The 21751-nt window shown below is 41.5% G+C and overlaps 1 protein-coding gene and 1 pseudogene across 2 annotated transcripts; one reads left to right on the top strand and one right to left on the bottom strand.

The window, feature by feature from the left end:
* The first annotated feature begins 1721 nt into the window (after nucleotides 1–1721).
* Nucleotides 1722–20968, top strand: sh2d3cb (SH2 domain containing 3Cb). 2 transcript variants are annotated; one of them, XM_076150831.1, is made up of 12 exons: nucleotides 1722–1819; nucleotides 3921–4656; nucleotides 8609–8648; nucleotides 9928–10056; nucleotides 10827–11221; nucleotides 11408–11514; nucleotides 15522–15988; nucleotides 16139–16254; nucleotides 16450–16621; nucleotides 17204–17315; nucleotides 17535–17741; nucleotides 17887–20968. In XM_076150831.1, exons 1-12 carry the CDS (start codon nucleotides 1801–1803, stop codon nucleotides 18063–18065), a joined length of 2679 nt encoding a protein of 892 aa, XP_076006946.1. In that variant the 5' UTR covers nucleotides 1722–1800; the 3' UTR covers nucleotides 18066–20968. The 2 variants fall into 2 exon arrangements, with proteins under 2 accessions (XP_076006946.1, XP_076006947.1); XM_076150832.1 differs by lacking the exons at nucleotides 1722–1819; nucleotides 3921–4656 and adding an exon at nucleotides 5407–5490.
* Nucleotides 12414–14804, bottom strand: LOC143001288 (UDP-glucuronosyltransferase 2B31 pseudogene; annotated as a pseudogene).
* Nucleotides 20969–21751: the final 783 nt, after the last annotated feature.

Raw genomic sequence — 21751 nt, 5'->3', positions numbered from 1 at the left:
AATCTTGCTCAAAGTCTGTTGCTCAATAATTTTTCAGCAAGATTCTACACAGCAAGTCTACAGCAAAAAGGTTCCATGGTATGGTTAAGACATACAGGAACTGTGTGCGTGTGTGATATCTCCTATCTCAAACACGTCAAACACAGAAGAACATGGAGGAACTCAGGAAACCACAATGAGCAAAACATGAAGACTCAAACCAAAAAGCATGGGTCTCTTTTTCTCGCCCTTGCTGTCACTCTTTGTAATGTTTTGACAGACTTGTTTGTAAATGCACAAAACCTTAACTGCCAAATCTGTAAACAAAAAACAGTGTCTCATACAGTTCTGATAGAAACTTCTAGAAGAAACTCAATTGACTTTACACTTGTTTAAAGATTCAGACACTCATGTCAGAAGAAAATTCACAACATTTTCTTCCTCACTAGAAGCTCTTGCCCTCTGGAGTCTGTAGAGGCTCTAGAGTGCTTTTATTCTGTCTGCTTCTCTCTGTTTACGGAGAACTCACTCACCTTTAGTGTAATTTTTATTTTATTTTCATACAATATAAGAAACCCAATTGAGCGATACATGTGGTTTCAGAGGCAGAGGAGCTCATGAACAAAATGTCTTGCTCGTAATTTACAGTCATCTTCATACAACTACAGAGTCATACATTTAGATCTAGAACAGTCTGCATGCAAAATTAAATACTCACTATCTGATCATTCCACTACTGCATGGTGTCACAGTATGGCTGTCAGTTGAAAACCTTTTATCTTGATGTTTTGGGATTTCCTGCTTTCAAATGAGTTCAAGGTTCACATGCTTCTCTACAGGTTTTGTAAATTCTATTTAGATACTAAAAGTCATTGTGTCAGTAAACTCTTCATCAGAGTTGCTGTAAAGTTGACATTTAGGAGGTACAGATGTTTTGTCGGACAGCAGCCACATTTTGTCAATTTGTAAGATAACAGTGAATCTACAGAGTAAGTCATAAATACATCCATTAGATGACTGCAGTACATGTCTAAGTGTATAACTACTACAGTTCATCAAACCATATTATTTGGTTGTAAATCAATATTTTCCCCACGTTTTGGTGAAGAATTAAAATAAGATGGAACAATTAGAAAATGTAAGTTGACTCGCAGTAAACCGGAGTTAGAATGATGCAACTGAGTTCTTCAAACTTGATTTGAAAAATCTTATTTCATCTGTATGAATAACTTGATTCACTTTTGTCAGTAAACCAACCAGCATGTCCCAATGTTTCCCTCTATTTTTCTCTTTAAAATACAAAACATAGTAATGATATTAATATATGATAATGATTCATGTAAGGACATTACAGTAAGTGTGGAACAAGCAATTCTAATTCTGAACTGAAAAGTAGAACACTCATCTGACCCAGTTTCCTCTTTTGTAATATACTTATCAGAATGCCACAGCTTGCAGTTTAATTGTGAAACATTTATGACAATCTGAATTTGGTGTCCTTGTTCTTCGACATTACATTAATCAAAATCATTCACAGTAGCCTGATCACATAGAAAAGGTCGCAGCTGAGGTACTTTTCCTGTGTGAAGTCAGAATATGACTTGTCTCTGGATTGCAAAAAAGCCAACATAAACTACTTGGAAATTCGCCAGGCACTTCCGCTGTGTTCAGAAAACAGGAAGCAGATTCACGCCGTTGGGTTAAAAAACCGTGGTGTTCATGAAATGATCACAGTGCAGGACCAAGTGCTTAAGGTGGAAGACCTGTTTAACTGTTCTATATGTGTAAATATCAAGGAATCATCATTTCAACCTCTGAACCATGAACAAACGAAAGCTCAGTAAGTTCTATTGCACTGTGTGATGCTGTTGTGTAATATTGCAGGTCCGTCAAAGTACAAGAATGTGACTTCTATCATTACAAAAACATGTTTGTTATATAATGAATACAAATGACTTTAAGAAGGATAGCAGATGAGTGAAATCATTGAGTGACAAATCCACAGACTGGATCCTCTTTATCATAGAGATGTAACATGTTGAATAGGCTATACATCATTTTGTAAAATGAGTTCTGGTAGATGCAGAGACAGTGTGGAGAGTCAGGGAACTAGGCTGATGTTACATTATTGGTTTAATTCTAAAAAGAATGCAATCTATTTACACTTGTTTTTCTGTATGTATACTGTGTGTGTGTGTGTGTGTGTGTGTGTGTGTGTGTGTGTGTGTGTGTGTGTGTGTGTATGTGTGTGAGCATGTGTGTATCAGTGAGTGAGAAACAGTGTGTGTGTTTGTATGCTCTTGTTCACTGTTTGGCTTACAAATAGGTTTTTGGTCCATTGTAAGTGAAGGATAGATGAGTCTTTGTGTTGCCTCAATGAGTAGCAGCACAGTGCAGAGTTCAGTTCAATGGTGAGCTAAGCAGCGACAGCAAATGTCTGCTGAAAAGATAACAGCTCCTTCTTTTCTCTTCTTAGGCTATTTGACGTGACCTTTCTTCACGGTTTTGCTTTCAAACATGACAGATGTGCTGAAGCCCCTGTGTTGGGTCCAGTTAATCCTAGAAGCAGGATTAAAGCTCATTTAATAACTCATAGATTAATATGGATGGACACAAAAGACTATACACTATCAACATTTCTGGTCTGATCATTATCTTCAACATGACAGCTGCAAAATGTTCACGAGCATTAAGGAACACGATTGTCTGTGTTTGTGAGTATCAAGTCTAAGTTTTAGAGGTACACACGTATTGGGGAAAAATTTGCTGTCCTGCCCAGAATGTGTAGACGTCAGTGTTTTACACCTTGCAAAGACTAGAAATTTGCACAAGATTGTAGAAAAAGATCTGCAAAAACTTCAGTTAAGAGACTTTATACAAAACATTGATATTTACAGGTTTCAACTCTGCAAATACTGTAAATAAGAAAATAACTTGTATGCTGTCTGTTGCAACTGCACCTACATATGCTTCTTGAATCTCCCATGTTTCATAATCACTAGGCTATATTAAGCAAAGGAAATAAATATCTGTCAGCCTACTAATAGGTCCCCGGGGCAGAAACATAACCAAACATCAGCAAGGGTTCAGGTCACAGTTCAGAATAGAAGCCAGTGAGAGTTTCAGCAGACGGGGATACAACAACATTCCACGGATGACTTAAACACAAAGAAAACATTCTCCTTTTTCACAAGACAAAGTGAAAATTAAATGTTCACAGCTGGTGATTTAATGGCCCCATGTTATTCTTTTAATGTATGAGTACATCTCACGAAAGAAATCATGTAAGAGTCACTCACCTACATGACCCTCATGACCCTTAACGAGACTAAGAGGACTAAAAGACCTGATAACACAGTCAGAAGGTTCATTGTCATATTTGACTGAATACTTGCTTCTCAACCGTAGGGTCTGGAGCCCTTATGAGGTGATATACACACATTCATATACATACATTCACAGACGATTTGATTTTTAAAGCTGGAATATTCGTATATGTGACCTCTGTCAAACACCCTCTGTTCTTGCTAAATATCTCAAAAGCTTATTTATGGATTCTATGAATACCATTATGGCTGCCATGTCCATCTGGAGCTTTATTGTGCTCACATTTGACATGACAAGGTGACAAATCTGTATTTGCTGCAGTCGCAAGAATATTGAAAGCTAATAACGAGGTCAGAATCAAGAGCTGTGGGAAACCCTGTTTAAGATACAATATACAGTAAATACAGTGTGTGACCATACTGGAAACCAAATAATACTTATCCACTGTTCTTTAAAAGTCATACGAATGTGTTGTGTGTTATTATAAGGTTTTCGAAATTATGCAGTCATTTAGTTTTTTCAATAATATTTTGGAAATAATATTTCCATAAAAAGAATCCTCTATTGCTGTTGAAAAAGAGAAATAACCAGTAAACTGTGGCCACACTTCCCAGGTTTCAAGTGGTTTGGATCCCTCACCAATCACAACACCCGCCGTCAGTCACAGAAGGTCAACATCAACACTGCCTCAGAGCATGATGGGAGCAGAGACAGCGCAGCACCAACAGAGCGGTCAGTGGACGACATGGAGTCCTGTCTCCACAGCTCTAGCTACGCCCGCTCCAGTGACATGTACACACACGTGGGCACTGTGCCCCGCAATGAGAAACACAAGAAGAGCTGCAAGAAGCTGAAGGAGAAGAAGGGGAAGGAGGAGGTATGTGGAGGTCAGAGCCATTACAGAATGTCGGAACATGTCCCAGATTCCCCTCTGCTCAGTGCCCTGTCCAACCTCAGCCTGACCAATATGGATCAGCCTATGTCTGTTTCTGAAAAGACCAGGCCACTGCCAGCCACTCCAGTCTTGATCCGCTCTTTACCTTTTACCTCAGCACCTAAAAGCAGTATCACAGAATTGAATGCTTTTTCAGGAAAATCCTTCAAGAACCAAGAGGCACTTGTGAGAGGCAGGGATGCTTTAGAGACTGACCCAGCCATAGAACAGCCACGCGGAGCTGACACCCCAAAAACTAATGAGCCTACAGCTGTTTTGGATCTGTATGTGCTAATGGACCCAATTACTGAGGCAGACTTCAGTCACTGGAACCAAAGAGGCCATGGAGGAGACACAAGCACACAGGAAGCCATAGAGCTCTCCAACAACCTCAAGGAAGTGGAGAGTCCAGACAGGTGAGAAACATGATCATAAAACAGTCTTTTTCTAGAAATACAGTGGGCTAAATAAAAAGCAACAACATTGATAAACGTTATACTTTTTTGGATCTATCTTTTGAAGACACATCATAACCTCTACCATGCTACAGAATCAGCATTGTCTCAGCCAGCTCCTTGGCTGGATCTTCACCAAATTGCACTAATTACTAGTGTACCATCAAATACAGTATGACTGGTTGGATTTCATTCAGATGGGTACATTACTTCTTAGAAATATAGGATTCTTTTCTTTAAATATGATGCTAAGAAATCATTAAAAAATCCTGGATACGAATCCATGCCAAAATGTATCGGGTGCATTAATGAGCAACTGCCAACGCTTCCATCAATTTGTCACAATTAGTTCAGAACTTTTTAAGTAATCCTTCTAAAAAGCATAAAAACAAACCAAAATACATGCCAAAGTAGTTGCGCATATTTGCAATAAGTACAATAATCTTACAACGCCAAAAATCTGATAACAACAATAATAACAAGGATGATAAAAGTTTATCATTACTACTTCATTTGATTTTATCTAATAGAATAGCTAGAATTCGTGTTTTTTGAAGTATCTTTTATTATAAGTTTATAATGGTTTTTATTATTTTATAGTATTACTCCAATCATGATGTTTTTGTTTGAATAATTAATGGGAACGGTGGCGGGCAGCAGACATGCGCAGTAGCGGCCTGCCTGCCTGCTCCTGATTGCGCCGCTCCGCCTGAGCTCCGCAGCGGTCAGTCAGGCTGTGCGGGGGAAGATGCGCGAGGAGGCTGAGGACGTGCGGGAGGATGGACGGGGGAGAGGGTGAGCTAATGGCGGCTACCGTCTGTATGTGCTGCCGTTACGGCGTGACGCAGGGGAATTAGACGCTCCGTGTCCCTGGAGAAAGTTTGGATAAGTTCTATGAATAGCATATGTTAAACCGCGCCATTAATTAACTACCGGTTTTAAGTTTAGAGCAACTGTTTTAATTTGTAACTGTTTCCTTCTGACGGTTTGGTGCATTTTGCGTGTGAAAGCTGCCTTTGGTACCTGAAAACGTCATAAAACCTTTACGCGTTAACTTTTATAACTAGTAGACTTTGAAGTCAGCAGGTATACAGGATGTTTGTCAGCCCCCTGCAGGTCTGTCTGTCTGTTACTCTCTGTCTGTCTGTCATCTGTTTTTCATCTGCCACTCTTTGTTTATGTGTCTGTCTGTTTAAGTTCTCATTCTGTCTGTCTGTCACTTTTCTGTCACTTCTTTAAAAACTTTTATGTCTAGTTGACAGACAGCTCACAGCCCTCTGTCTGTCTCCGTCTGTCTGTCTGCCCGTATCTCTGCCACCTGCCTAGTGGAGTGAGTGTAGCTGTCTCGCTGCGTGTCTCTGTGTCCATCTGTGTGTGTCTGAGGCAGTCATATGGAGCCGTGCAGGCCTGGGTCTGGACCTGCTCTCCATGTTACATAAGAAAAGGAATTTGCTCTGTCTTCAGTCAGACCCGTGATAAGCTTCGGCAGTGATGGAGTGTGTTTTTTCTTCAGTGCAGTCCAGTGTGTTTGTCCAAGTCCTGACTACCTGAGAGTGACCTGATACACACTTGGCCCGTTCTGCATTGGACCTTTTACTTAAGAAATCTGGCAAACACAAATCTTGGATGTAAACAACCTTGTGAAGTTGCGACTCTGCAAACAAAGACATAGATCATTTATCAGAATATAAAGAAAGCTGGAAGCCATATCTGACCAGCATTTGGTGAGTTGCTGATTACTGATGATTGATTCATGACACAATCGGAATGGAAGTGTGTTTCTTTGGGGTTAAGATGAGTCAGCCGCTGCCTTTTGTTAGCTGTTATATTGCTCAGAGGAGAAGTGGTAATCATGGTTGACTTTCTTTGAAGAATCATACAAACTCAGCAACTGTGTCTCTTTCCACCTTCACTTTTGGTTTTGTCTCAATGCTCACTGCCCAGTATGGATACAGATATGCTGTGTCACATTTGTTTCTCATACTGTGTGAGAGAGTGTGTGTGTGAATGTGTATGGGTGGTGGTGGTGATGGGGGTGGGGGGCTAGGCTGCTGGCTGAAGGAGCAGAAATTGCTGTAAAAATCTGATGTGCATTTGGGGGACAAAGGCAGCCAAACACAGGGAGTTCCCCTGATCTCACCACTCTGTGTCAGTGGACACCAACAATGCTTCAAACCATCATGTTGGCCTGTAAGAGTATTCAGAGATAGGCTGAAAGTAATCTCATTTGATTAACACTTCATCTTTGTCTGTCAAAATCTAGGAGACTCCCGTGTTTCTATGTTCAGGAATATTGAGGCGATCTTAAAAGACTTTCAGATGTGACTTGATAGAGAAAGATGTATCCTATACCTGTGGCTTTGACCTGTTTGATGAATTCAAAGTATCACCTGACATGTTATACACTCATCTGAAACGTTCACACACATTCAGGTACAAGCTTCACCTCATAAGTTGTTGACTTTGTGGTAAGCGTTTGGCTTTCATGCAGCAGCTCTACGGAGCCTTTCACTTGTGTGCGTACATCTGTTTGTATGTGTGTTTTTATTGCGCTCGCTGGTGTGTCCGTTCTCCCAGTTTGTGTTTGGGAACACAAGGTCACCTCCCTTGACATTACTCATGGAAGTATGCAGCTTGCTGGGGAAGCACAGAATGACCAAAACAGCTTCCCACATGCAGATTCAATGACACGGCACATCACATCTGTCACACAGAAATTACACAACTGCAGTTTTGGCATTTTTCCCCTTTTCTTACTTTACTAAAAGTGTCCTTGCTCGCCTTTTTGTGTCTTTTAAGACCTTGTGACTTAATTTGAGGACACCAGTGTATAGGTTGTCTTATGAAGTAGATGGGCATCTTAAAGAAGCGGGTGTGTTTGCAGATACATAGTTTTCAATGGCAGCAGGACAAATATTCCACATCCTCCCTGAATCATTTTGTTTTGTTGCAAGCGGTTGCTGGGTGGTGTCGTATTAACACACTGTTGCTGTCAGAGGGTTGTGTAAGAGGACGTGACAGAGAGACAAGAAACAGAAACATTATGTTCTGCCCTTACTCTACTATAACCATCACTACTGCTATTATTAGTACGGCTGCTATGAGGAATGTGAACAGTCTAATGTTTTGGGAGGATTACGCTTGTTTGTCTTTCCCAGAGTCGTAGAAGAACACGGGGTCAATGTAATACATAATACAGATACAGTAGGTCCAGGATATGTGTAGCCTGTAGTAGACCTTTATCATCTGCATTTCATTGCCTAATGACACTACTGCTGTGGTAGGCACATTATTTATCTCCCCATCCAAAGAACACGGAAGAACCCCATCACCTACATCCTGCAAGTGAAGAAATCCTGTGAATTATATACATTTTCAGGGTTCGGGTAAAGGTTATGTAGGCTGAACTTACAACTATGAGGCCATATTCATACACAGAGAGAGAATACGTCAATTTGGTGTTATGTAATACCAAATGACAAATCATCATTCTTGGTGGAATAGGAGTGGGGGAATTGTGACACATGGGCATTATTTTATTCATTGCATCCAACTGTTTGAGGTAATCACAAGTTGTATTGTGTGGGAACAGAATATAAGATATTAAGTCGATTCAAAGTCCATGCAACTTTGGTACCTGGTACCTCATACTCCTGAAAATCAAAACAATTGAAATCTATAAATGCTCTTATTCTGCTGAATTATTCATTAATAATCAAGTGTTTAATCCAGTGTGAGAATTTTACTTAAATTATTCCGTTTTATGTTAGAGTTTTCACACACAAGGGTTTGGTGTGAGATGGTAAATATTTCTCTGTTTGAGAACCACTGGATGAAGAGATCATTAAGATATTTTGAAACTGTGTATACCAGAAACATCCTTGAAACAGCCTTGTGTTTCTTTGTTTTTCAGCCAGCCAGACATGACAGATGGCAGTGGAGAATATGTGAAGGTAAACATCCTCTTTGCATGGCTGTATCTGTACCTCCTGCTTAATAATATCTGCTGTCTTAGATGAAGCTGTTCTTTCTTCCTCTATCTGGTTATGTATATGTTCAATTCGATCCCCCAGCTGCCTGTCTGTGTACACAAGTTCTCATTCAATTAAGAGGGCTGATATAAAAGATTTGGGGAATGCAGCCCAGTAGAGTATTTTGGTGCCAATTGGGTTACCGTTGGTTACCGAATCGACCTTGGCCTGACCAGTGGCTTTGCCTGGAAAAGGTGCAGACAAAACAAATAGAAAGGGGGAGGGAGAATTTCCACTTCATTGACTTCTAATTGGATACTTGTTGACAAACACACTCATCTGAATGAGACAAGCTGGCAATGAAGGATAATGCTAATGAAATTAAACCTATTCATTAGATGCTTCCAGGTCTTTAACCCCCCCCCCCCCCCCCCTCTCTCTCGCTCACACACACACACACACACACACACACACACACACACACACACACACACATTCCTCCAACCTCCCATTTTGTTTTGAAGTGGTACTGGCTCAGTGCCAAGCCCTTGATTTGCAGTCCCAAGGGACAAACCATTCAGGAGGAGGGGGTGGCAGCGAGAAGAAAAACACCATGTCACCAAATGACAGAGTAGTGACAGTAACTACCAATGGGATTGGGAGGACTGGGGGGTATTTGGAAATGGGGGGCTGTCCCAAACAAAAGCATTCCCAGTCTGCAGATGTAAACGGCAGAGCCAGAGCTCTTGATATACAGTAGCGCGTTTCTTTTTCTGTTTTTTTTTTTTTTATTTGTATAAAGACGTGACAGACAAAGCACCACTGAGTGATGACCCCCGTTGTACAATGACGTTACCACAACAACGCCGGCAAGACTCCGGCCCAGATCTGGGACTCGTAGGCCCCGATGCCACCACTGTGGATGCCAGTGTGGGAATGCCAGAGCTGTCCTCCCCCATCTTAACCTCCCCTCTTAACACACACAAAAACAAAGCTGAGGAAGCAGCTCGTCTAGATTTCCCAAGATACTTGCTTTCTCACAGGATGCACATAGAAAGCAGCTTTTTGTGAGAAAATTTAACATGTCTCAAAGAAAGACAACAGGAAAGTAGAAATCAACACAGAGCAGCAAAATGCAACAAATACATGCAATGGCGAGAATTTGGGTGCAGAAACGTCACTGGATGTAGGCTGGTGTTGTTGTTATTTGTATTTATGCATTGTGCGTTTGTTTAATTTTGCTCTTGTGATGCCCTTTAAGTTCTCCAAGGAGAAGTTCTGGTTGGAACCACCATCTGAAAAGTTGAAGAATCAGCTTGAGGAAGAGCTGAAGCTCAGTGGCAACGACCTGAGGAGCCACGCCTGGTACCATGGATGCATCCCCTGGGAGGTTAGTCCACAGCACGTAAACACACACGCGCGCGCACACACATACACACACACAAACACACACACACACACACACACACACACACACACACACACACACACACACACACACACACACACACTCTGTTGCATTTTTTCCACCTTGGGCATATGAAGTCAGTTACACTGGCGCATGGATAAATGTCAGTAAATACAACAGTGTGTGGAAGGAAACAGAGTTTTATAAAAACTCTGTCAGAATAGAAGCATTTTTGTATTCTGTAGGCTACAAATATCTAATCCAAATATCTGCGGTTCAAATCCACCCATCTTAAACATTCCTATGCAGTAACAGGGTTGATTTTCCTTTTAACTTTCTGCCATCTGAGCCTTACAAGAGTTCACCACAAGGGGGAGCTCTGTTCATATGCAACTGAATCTACTAACAACCAAACAGATCCAAAAGCAGAGACAAAACCTTCAGTCATATTGCCAACTGAATGTGATTTAATAATACATTCCATCCATCCAAATCTCTGCTGCTTGGTGCATCAGTAACCTTTGATTATTTGTATTAATAAATACAGTTAAATACAACCTAGCAGGGAGGCATGTGGCCAAAAATGTGCTTGTCCAAGGCCTTGAATTTCTGAATTTTAAAATAAAAATGAGAAGTAAACATCAATGCAGTGAACTTTGCAAAGCATTTTCCTCGATAAGAAGATTTACATTTTATGTGGAAATACCAGAATGTCAGGGCTCTAACCAGGAATGAATCAAATGTCTTGTCAGGTGTCAGAGAGCCTGGTGGTGAACCATGGTGAGTTCCTCATCAGGGACTCTCACTCCAGCCAAGGAGCCTTTGTCCTTACCAGCCACTGGAACCAGAAAACCCTCCACTTCCTCATCAGGAAGACAGTGGTCCAGTCCAGTGAGACATACACCCGTGTCCAGTTCTCCCTGGAGCATGAGGCCTTCGACTCTGTACCAGCGCTTGTTCACTTCTACGTGGGTAGCAAATCGGAACTGACCCAGTGGAGTAGGGCTCAGATTCACAGGCCAGTGAACAGAACGCTGCCCCTGAGCTACCTGGAGACAGCCTTCTCCACAGCTGCCAGCACGCCATCCTGCCACCAAACGCTGGAGAAAAGCAGTGGGAACAGAGCAGAGAGCGTCTGTCCCTGGAGGTGAGGCGTCACAGAGAGTATACAGTAAAACATAAGTGGAACAAAGAGAAAAATATATCCTACTACAACTTAATCAAGTGTGTGAGAAAAATCCACGATGTGGATTTCCCTTTCCCTTTCAGATCTGTATTATTTGACTTTCTTTCCTCCTTTGTCCCTCCCACCACCACCACCACCTGCATGCAGTCCTTCCTCTGTCCACAGGGAGGCAGACAGTCACAGTACATGCAGCCTGCAGGGAGACCAGCCTCTGCTGTCTGCTGGGGGATTTCTCTCTACACCATGCAACAGCAGTGAGTACAATATTAAGAAACTGTTTATTTATTATTTATAAAAGTTGAATGATATACCAAGAACAGGGACATTGAGTATTTGGTTAACTTCATATTCTAAACTTACAGTACAGTACAGCCCAAGGAAATTCATTAGATTGCTTTTTGGTCCTTGTTTTCGCCCAAGGTATATACTGTATATATTAACCTGTACTATCTACTCAGAAAACAAATTTGTAATGATTGGGGAAGTTTCCCTATTATTGTGTGAACAAATCATTAAACTTGGGCTGCACGTGTTGGCTGCATTAAAAATGCTGACTCACAGCTTTGTGTGGTGAAGGGTCAGAGTCACAAGCGGGCAGGTTGCAGGGAGCTTCTTTGGTTAGAAAGTGACAAGTACACTGTGTTATTCCTGCAGAAAAAGCTTGTTCTTGTTTCCAATCAACTCGCTTTGCAGTTTTGTTTTGGTGATGTTGTGGATGGAAAATTTTATTCTTGTATGATTAAGTGCTTGTGTAATGATGTTAAGTGGGTGAGAGTGTGATTTGAGGAAGTGTGTCCAAGAAACCAGACTTGACATATGTCAAAACCACTGCTACCAGACCAGATACATCCTGTCACAAAGTAGAGGAGTTTTCTCTTTTCTGCAAAATCAAGAACAACAACTCTTAGCAGACATAGTCAAACACCACTCAGCGGTATTGATGAAGGGGATATATGCACTGATGGAAAAACCCATCGGCGCGTTCTCAGCGAGGTACATGAGCGTGAGGTTCTGTATATGAGACGTCTGTTCAGCTGAATATAATAAAACCTGTACGGTCCGGTAAACCACCGGAGCTCGGCCAACTCACTAAACGATGTAGTGAGTTCTGTGTTTGTTTTTTCAGTAACAACAAAACAACAAAATAGATCACTTATCGCCTCACCCTTGGCCAACGCCAAGGGTGAGGCGATAAGTGATCACCGTTGGTGCCCCCATGAGCCACAAGCACCCTGGTCTGAGGGTGACCTAGGAGATCATTTTGAGGCAGCCAGTCCAAGACTAAGGTGTTGTTGCCCAGGTTGGAAGGCCTTTTGCCCGTGTGCTTCCAAATTACCTTCTGAGGAAGCTGGGCAAAAGCAGCCGCAATCTCCTCTGTGACATCCTCTGGAAGTTTTCCCACCAAGGTACCCAATGCCATTATGATCACACCGTGTTCACCGGAACTCTGGACAAAGTCCTCTAGTTCTTGAGGGAGGGGTTTAGAAGGTTTGCACTGAAATCCAGCTATGTAAACAATGTTGGGCATGGTGGGACGGGGGAACTCGAGGGTAAAGTCAGTCCTCATCAGCCAGATGTCCGCTGCTTGGAAAAGCTCCATATAATGAACGTCAGGGCCAAAGTAACGATGGACAAATGGTAGGTAGGTTTGGTCTGAGATAATCCAAATTTGAAGCCGAGTGAAAAAATAAAAAAACATGTTCTGAATTCGCTGGGGAAATGTCATCTTGTCAGACAGCTCGAACATTGCGACTGGGACATAGGACAGTGGGGAAGGCGCAACGGTGTGATGAGCCTCCCCCTGGATTGTCCATCTAACATTGAAGACAAGTGGAAGACCCAGACGATGAGCCACAAGAACTCCTACACCCATCACAGGGTCTGTCAGAACAACATCATACTTCGCATCTCGGAGGCTCTGCATCAGTTCGGTATTCTCAAAAATCTTCCCAGTCATTTCTATTACCTTTTCATACGAATGATGGAACAATGCCATCACTTCGTATTCCAGTGCTAAACGAGTCCAAATTGAACCACCTCCCCGCCGAATGTTAATCAATCTAGATGCATATGAGCCAAATACATCCTTGCTAAAACCACTAGAGCAATCGATGGTCAGGGGCTTATAGTAAGGGGAATCAGGTGTGATGTACCAGCTGTCAACTCCTTGCACTACTGTTATCTCATGGCCCCTGGAGTGAAGCTCCTCAATCATAACTTTCATATTGATCCAGTGGCTTCCATCTGTGGGGAACACCAAGATTTTCCCTCCAGAGACCCAGCTTGAGGTACACAGCAGTACAGTAAGAGCCACCAACAATAATCGCTGCATTTCTGAAACACATTTAAGAGATTTAAGGAAGTTACAGATGTTCTCCTTAGTGATTTCTTAATGCTGCAATAATTTAACCCAAATAAACATAATTACCACAATCAGCAGTGTTGTTTTAAGCAACGATGCATTGTTAACTGTCAAGGCTCTCTGAAGCTGTCAGGATGAGGCTATCTGTGCATGCAAGCATACTTACCAACGAAAACATTTGATCTGTGATTGTTTTAATGTAATGAGTGATGGTTTAGCTGAGAGAGTTAGTGCTTCATTGTGTGCGCTGGCACTCGTGGGCTTTAGTAGTGCTCTGTGTCACAGATCAGTGTATTACATAATCCGATAAAAAGTATAATGTCAGAATAATGTAATCTAATTTATTTACAAACTTGCCTATCCTTCATATTGTCTCACAGACTGACAGACTGTTCCGTTTGAGGGGATTATTATCTGTGAAGTCATCGTACAAGCACTGGCAGGCTTTCTGAGGCTGAGTGCTTTGTGCCAGATGCTGCACAGTGGTGCAACAGGCACTGCCAATTTGATGTTTCAGTGTTAATATTTCAGCAAATATTGTCTCTACACAACTTCTGACCTGGGACATGGAAAAGATAATGCCTACTTACAGTGGAGAGCATCGAGTTTGTGATTTGTTTATAAGCACAGGCAAAACAACGCTGCCCCAGATGAGCCAGACCAAAAACAGTGACATAAGCTCATTTGGTTGATTCCAGTTGTGTTTATTTTATACGCGGTCATGAAGTTGGAATGATTTTTTATTCCAGCTGCTTTATTCCAACTCAATGGGCGAGAGTACACAGGGCAATTGTGTTGACTGATCAGTCTCTGTTACAAACATAGATAAGTGCTTGTAGCTTTAATGATGTAAAGGAATCAAACTAACCTACAAGATTATGTGCAGTTTATCCACCAAGCTTTGTAAGAATCTCATATCTATGACCTATTACTGGTTAAATTTAATTTCATATCTATTACTGTTAAAATGCGCCATTCATGCACATCAGATACACAAGATTATGCCTTTTTCCTTAATTGAAAGAAAAAAAGATTTATTTACAGTACCAGCAGCCTTACTGAAGTATCAGCCCCTAAAAAAGGTTAAGTGAAATAACTTACCGACAGAATCCCTCCGTTCAGCTGAACTCAGTATGAGCCTCTGGACCTCTCAAAAGGAATTGCCTAAATTCCTGTTTCCAGATTGCCAGCAAAAAGGAGTGTCTTAGTGCAAAGCGAGCAGGACGCAAGTTCAGTGTTTGTATTACTATGCAGAACATTCTTTGTAGAGGCAAGGCCAAACAATCTCACGTGGTGACTTCAATTCAGCTGTTGATAACACACCGAGATAAGATTAAAGGTCAAAGTTGGGAGCAAGAATCCCACCCTCAAAATGAAGTAACCTATCCTAGTTTTCAATGTCAATGTGATATCACTCATCAAGGACGGTGCAGGTTCAAGGTTAACTAGGTCTAGGTTTTATCTTTTCTTTTTCGTTTAGATGCGTCATTCATGTAATTTGTAAATATAAGCAAAGTACAGCAGGTCATCTGTCCTGTTTAATTTTAGATTTGTTTAGTATTTAGATTTAGTTTTGTAGTATTTTTTTAATACTCAACATTGAGGATCGCACCTGAAAATGTATTTTTATATCTTTCTAAGTAACTACAAATTCTTTAATACTATAGAATACTACACAGAACTACAGCATTCATCACTTTTGTGATAGAGATTCAGACCTTGTATTCTTCAATTACCTGTTTTGGGTGGATAATGGATGGAATTACCTGTTTTTGTTATTGATTGTTCGCAGGGATATACTGCGTGTATGCTGCGTGTATGCTGCTCAAAAATACAGAGTATGTATTAACCATTATTGTGCTGTAGTTAAAACGTCTAACTCTCTAATTGTGTCTCCAGCACCACAGTCCAGAAGCCCTTGCAGTAGCCAGTCTGCCAGTGTGACTCCGTCCCCGTGCCTGAGCAGGCGCCCTGGTGCCAGCCCACCCCTGCCCTCACCAAGCAGCACCCTACACAGACACCAGAATGGCACACCTCAGCCTTTCCTCAACCATGAATATCTGCCCAGTGATTTAGATGGAAGCTGCTACTCAGAGCTTTACCCCGGTCTACAGAGCTATGTGCAGAGGCTGCAGGCAGATGAACGCCCTGCTGCCATCAACCCTCTGCGGGCAGAGGAGGGAAACGTCTACTTCTCACCTGTAGTGGAGACAGTCTCTTCCTTCAAACCAAGCAGGTACAAGTCTCAGCTGATGCCCAAAGATAACAAACCACTAGAGGTTGGAATCCTGCGCAGAGTAAAGGAGCTCCTGGGTGAGGTCGACCCCAAGACAGCTGCGAAACACATCACCAAGGCTGACTGCACGGTACTGTGTCATTTACAATCTACACAAAGGGTTGTCAAGCAGTGATAATGCATGATGATGTGTCTGAAAAAAAAAAAAAAAGTGTGTCTTTCTTTTGTTGTGATGCTTGTTGTGAACAAAATCAGTGAGGGTCATGTCTGTGTTTCCCAGGTGGCTAGGATTTTGGAGGTGAGTCCGGAGGTGCAAAGAATGATGGGAGTGAGTTCGGGGATGGAGCTGCTCACCCTGCCACACGGCCAACAGCTCCGCCTGGATCTACTGGAGAGGTCTGGAGAGTCCAAACCCCAAATCCTTTCTGCTATTGTTGAGAGTATACTTGGTCATTAACGGCTTATTTTGAAATCCAAGTTCTGTATAATACACTGTTTAATAATGTTGGTTATATTTGGATCCCTTTGTCCTCCCTGGGAAGCTTTGGTGTTGTTTATGCTCTGATTTAATTATTGTTTTGACCTTTGTAGGTTTCAAACCATGGCAATTATGTTGGCTGTGGATATTTTGGGATGCACAGGTACGACGGAAGAGCGAGCCAGCCTGGTGCATAAATTTATCCAGATTGCTGCTGAACTCAAGAGCAACATGGGCAACATGTTTGGCTTTGCTGCTGTCATGAGAACCTTGGAGCTGCCGCAGGTAAACATGAATCCCACACAATCTTCTCTGGAGGCTAGTTCTGATTCTGGAACACTTTACATTGCCACCCACAGGACACTATTTGAAGATGCTTCACAATGTGCACCTTGGTTTATATAAAACATTGACTTTCCAACGTCAATTTAACCATAATACACCACACAAACAAACATCCAAAGACTCCTTCTGCACTCCAAATGTGTCCTTTCTCCAAGTGTATGTCATTGTTGTCATGTTCAGTGTTGACGAAGATTAGATGGCCAAATACACTAACTGTCTGCAGTTTCTCTGACAATAGCATTGCTTCTTCCCGCAGTCATAGTGGGGATTCTTATATTCCGTCATACAATAGCCACAAAGTCAAGATTATGGACACATTTTTGTCTTAATGACTTCATTATGTATGTATATTAGTATGTCAAATAAGTGTTACAGTGATGCCTTTATAATAGAAAGAGGTAAAAAAAAAAGTTGCATTTAATGTGCAAGTGAGATTGGAGCATGAAAAAAACTGAAGTGTAACTGGATGTTTTGCCGGTTTCCAGTTTGGGATCAATAAAAGTCTATCTATCTGTGTCAAAGGTGGCCCGACTGGAGCAGACATGGTCGTCGTTACGCCAGCGGCACACAGAGGGCGCTATTCTCTATGAAAAAACTCTGAAGCCATTTCTGAAGAGCTTAAATGACGGGAAAGGTAAATGCTGTAGCGTCTTGGTCGTGATGTGTATGAAGGACAAATGTATATCAGTTAAGAAATGTAAATATTCTGTCACTAACTTACAGACGGTATCAACTGTGAAACGTTGATCAATATCAGAAAGTTCAGCCTCTGGAAATGTTTTTGTCCTTCAAAATGTAGTTGAGAGTGTAAAAATTGTTAGAAAGATGTCTTAACAACCTGTCTGTCTTTCAGAGAGCTGTCCACTGTCCAACACCACTTTCCCCCACGTGGTTCCCCTCCTGTCTCTCCTGGAGAAAAGTGTGGCTGTGAGTGACGGGACAGAGCCCTGGGAGACGGTGGAAGCCGGTGTGGATGTGGTCATGTTCCATTTGGGGGCAGCGAGGACCATTGCACAGCTGGGGGGCATCTACCAGTCCAATGCTGAAAACAAATTACAAGGTAATGACTGCAAATAACCAAAGCAGTTAAAATACCTAATAGTACTTCAACTTCCCCAGAATGAGTGTCAGCGTGAGAAAATGTATCTGAAATGCTGACAGCCTTAGTTGCGACGTGTTTAAACTCCTCTGTCCTCTGTATACAGCAGGTACAGGTTTTCAGGAGCAGGCGGAGCTCATGGAGCTGTTCCAGTCTGATTTCCAAATGAGACTGCTGTGGGGAAGCAGGGGAGCTGAGGAGAACCAGACTCAGCGATTCGACAAGTTTGACCAGGTGCTAACCGCCTTGTCCCGCAAGCTGGAGCCGCCCGTCCGACTGCGCTGACCCCAGACCTGTTTTAATAACATTATTTATCTGGGGTCAGGCTCATTTGAGCTCAGACATTCCTTCCTTGGAGAGTCTTCATTTGAACACTGAGCAGCGCCTCCTTGCAGCTGGGATTAAGTGCCTTGCTCTTAAGCACCTTGGAAGTTGTTGAAAGAGAGATAGTGACAATACCACATGCTCACTTTAGTCAGCCAGACTAAAGTCCAAATGTCACTCTCCTTTGTATGCATGTAGTTAATACATGTGTGTAGAGAGATAACATAATGTGTAAACCTCATTTACTGACCTTAAACTAGTGACTTTGTTATGGTGTTATGGTGTTATGGTGCGACCAGTTCACCCAGTGGCATCCAACCAAACAGACATACAGATAGCTGCTGTTGTGTTTACTGATGTTCCAGGGAAGTTCAGTCTGGAAAAGGAGCATGTATGGATCGAACAGAACAGCAGCAGACATCTTAAAACACAGTTTTAAGATGAACAATTAACAGCAACCACTGTGTCAGCCCATATCTGGTCAATCATAACATTCACAGCTGCTACTTTGATCTAAAGATGTTCTAATCAACCAAAACGTTGCCTGTAAGTACTGAACTGCTGCATTCACATGCTATTTGCAGCTCCATTATAATCACAGCCTCACTCACCACAGTCTGTATTGAGCAACACCATTTTTTATCCGGGGGCACTCAAACCAGTGTTTGTTCAACAGTATTGAGCACTTCAGTATCAAAACCCTTAGATGCACAAGTGATTGGACCCTGCACTCTTCCATAACATGGGTCAAAAATGATGATGGAATCATTTAGGTTCACGTAATATTTTGTATTGTATTTTGGTCCACAGAAGAATGATTTTGAATGAGTTTGAAATATTTTTATTTTTCACTATTTGACATTTTTAAACTTTTTGAAAATATTTATAATTAAAAAAGAAGAAAATTACCCAGAACAGCAATAGGAAAATGTGAACATCCAGTGTGTGACACAGGGTCATTTGGGGTACTGGGTAATTTTCTTCCTTTTCAATTATCAATAATAATATAATGTAATATAACTGTCCAGTCATTGACAGTTCATCTCTCTTTTCCCTGCTTTGTCTTCTTGTCTCCTCACTGTATGCAGTTGAGACAAACTACCTGTTTCTGGCTGTGATCATTGCACACAGGTGCATTGCATTTCCCACACATATTGTTGACTTTGGCATCTTTGTTACTTGGGCAGAGCGAACACCTCTTTCTTTTTGGTTGGCCCTGTGTGCTTCTTTCCTGTGGTTGGGTTGTGGCTTTTGTCACCCCACACCTTCCCATTACTTCAATGATCAGGGTTTGCAGTTGGGGCCATCCTTCCAGTCGACTCCTCGTGTGTGGTGTGACAAGCTCCTTTGACAGCTCATTGAGGAAGAGCCCTTGTGCATTGGTGATGGCACTCTTGAATTCAGGGTGCTGAGCCATGAAAAAGGTGTAGGCATTCAGGGTGGCGATGTCAAGAATGTTGTGCCACAGCACGATGGGCCACCTCTGTGTTTGGCGCTTGCAAGTGTAGGTGCCAACCATCTGGTCCATGGTGTCTACACCTCCTTATGTGTGGTGATGTTGCAAACTGTGCTTCTAAATCTACATGACTGCTGGAAAATGTTGTCCCACAGATTCTTCTGTACTTCCCCTGGTTGTCTCCCTCTGTAAACTATACCATCTATTGCGCCGAAGGGGATGCGTGCATCACAAACCCAGAAGATCTTTAGGCCGTATTTGGCCTCGGTTGGCCCTGGTCCTCTTGTCATCGAAGCGCAAGAAAAGGCAAATAGCTTCAAATCTTCCAACAGACATAGTGGCCTAAAATAACCTCCTGAGGGGTGACACGTCTGATATAGTCTGTGTGGTCTACAATGAATTGATTCCTGACAGCCACAATTGCAAAAAAAGTTCCCAGAAAGTTCCATCACAAATGCATTTTTGACCCACATATGGATTGGGGTAGTAATACAAAAACTAAAATATTTTCGAATGCATAAACAATTTCATTAAGAAGATATTGCAGGAAAACAACCTCACCGGGTCATTTTTGACCCATTTGTGCATTTAAGGGTTAACCCTCCTTGGTTGGTCAGTGAGACAATGAACAAGTCTGTGAATGTAAAAAAATGACATAAACCCTGCTAGCATCTTTTCATCTACAGATTCAGCTCTCCTACTTGCAAATATTCTTCATTGTACTGAACTGTGAAAATAATGATGGTGACATATACAGTGCTGTGCATGGTATTGTGGCTTTTTCAGCAGTACAGCTTCTGTTACAGAAAGCCTTATTGTGCTGACATGAGGCAGTGCCTCTCATGAAGGACTGACTGATTCTTCTCTGTTTGTTCAAAAGAAATAAATGTTTAAATGTCTGTACGAAGGCTGGACCTTCCCATGAACTTTATGATAAAATGCAAATATTGTCATAACTTACAATGCAGTAACACTTGAATCACTGAATAACATTGTATCATAATATCAATTTTTTGTATTATTCTTACTTTGTGTTAATGATGACTTTCTATAGAGTTTCTAATATTTTGAAGTAATCTGAATAAAGGTGCCTTAACTAGTGTTGGGGTTTAGTCAATTGAGTATGTGTATTTATATTATATACATAACCTTTTTTGGTTTGTAAGACTCCTTTTCTTCAAGCTTCATTGTCTGGTTGCTATCCTGTTACAGTATGTAAAATGGAATGAAATGAGTGAATTGACCTGAAGCACACTTGTGAAACACAACTACAGCGCACAGGTACAGAGCATTGTTATTACTTTACATCATATTAACTTCTAATATTTATGTGAAATGTAAATGTTTAATTTACTGTCTGGTGTTATACCTGTCAGTTAAATATGTGATGTTCATTAAAGCTCCATGAAAGACAAAAACAATTGATTGAAGGCTTATTCATTGTGCTGCTCTAGTACTTATACAGACTATTTAGGACCTTTTCTAGCCTTTCTTTCAAGGTCATGTTTGCTGAAGAGGTAGAGCATTGGCCAGGAAAGAAGTGATTCATTTTCAGTCTGCACCACCAGTAATCACAAGTTTATTTACTTAGAAAGTGTCTCATAACTTAGAACACATCTGTAACATGAAGCCACAGTCAAGTCAGCCATTTGAAGTGTTTTCACTGGGTTTGAAACCAGACCACAGACCTGTGAGAAAATAATTACACAGCCAAGTCTACAGTCTCTTATGCATGACTCAAGTACTTTTTTTTATAAAGCTTTAGATGCATTAATACTAGTGTTTGCAGCTAAAATATGTGTGGGACTAACTGCTGTGGGGGAAATGATATCATTAGTATTGTCTGCCTAAGGGAAAACATGCCGCCCAGAAAAACAGGAAAGATTTGGAAGAAATGTGATAAGTAGGAGCCTTGATTGAGCCTATTGAGTTGCTCCTGGGATCAGCTCAGTTTACATGTACTTTGCTGATTGCATAAAACCTGAACTGAATTTCTCATCCGTGAGATCAATAAACCTCCTATCTATATACCTATAATCTAAATTCTCTCCCACACAGTTGATACTTTACTAACTCTACCATCTCATATCCATGACATTTAGTGTATCTAATAGATTCAACCGTTGGTCTTTGAAATTACATACCCAAAACCCCCAAATTTGAATTGTCTTGATACATTTTTGAAGAAGTT

The sequence above is a fragment of the Genypterus blacodes genome, unplaced genomic scaffold, assembly GCF_046128005.1.
Source record: "Genypterus blacodes isolate CSIRO-AG114 ecotype Tasmania unplaced genomic scaffold, CSIRO-AGI_Gbla_v1 ptg000053l_1, whole genome shotgun sequence".
Classification (NCBI taxonomy): domain Eukaryota; kingdom Metazoa; phylum Chordata; class Actinopteri; order Ophidiiformes; family Ophidiidae; genus Genypterus; species Genypterus blacodes.
This window is presented reverse-complemented; position numbering and strand designations above follow the sequence as displayed.

Excerpts from the sequence above, each read along its gene's own strand:
- sh2d3cb (XM_076150831.1), top strand. Across the intron at positions 16,255-16,449 it reads CGCCTGGATCTACTGGAGAG|GTTTCAAACCATGGCAATTA; the intron begins GTCTGGAGAGTC and ends TGACCTTTGTAG. Across the intron at positions 16,622-17,203 it reads GAACCTTGGAGCTGCCGCAG|GTGGCCCGACTGGAGCAGAC; the intron begins GTAAACATGAAT and ends TCTGTGTCAAAG.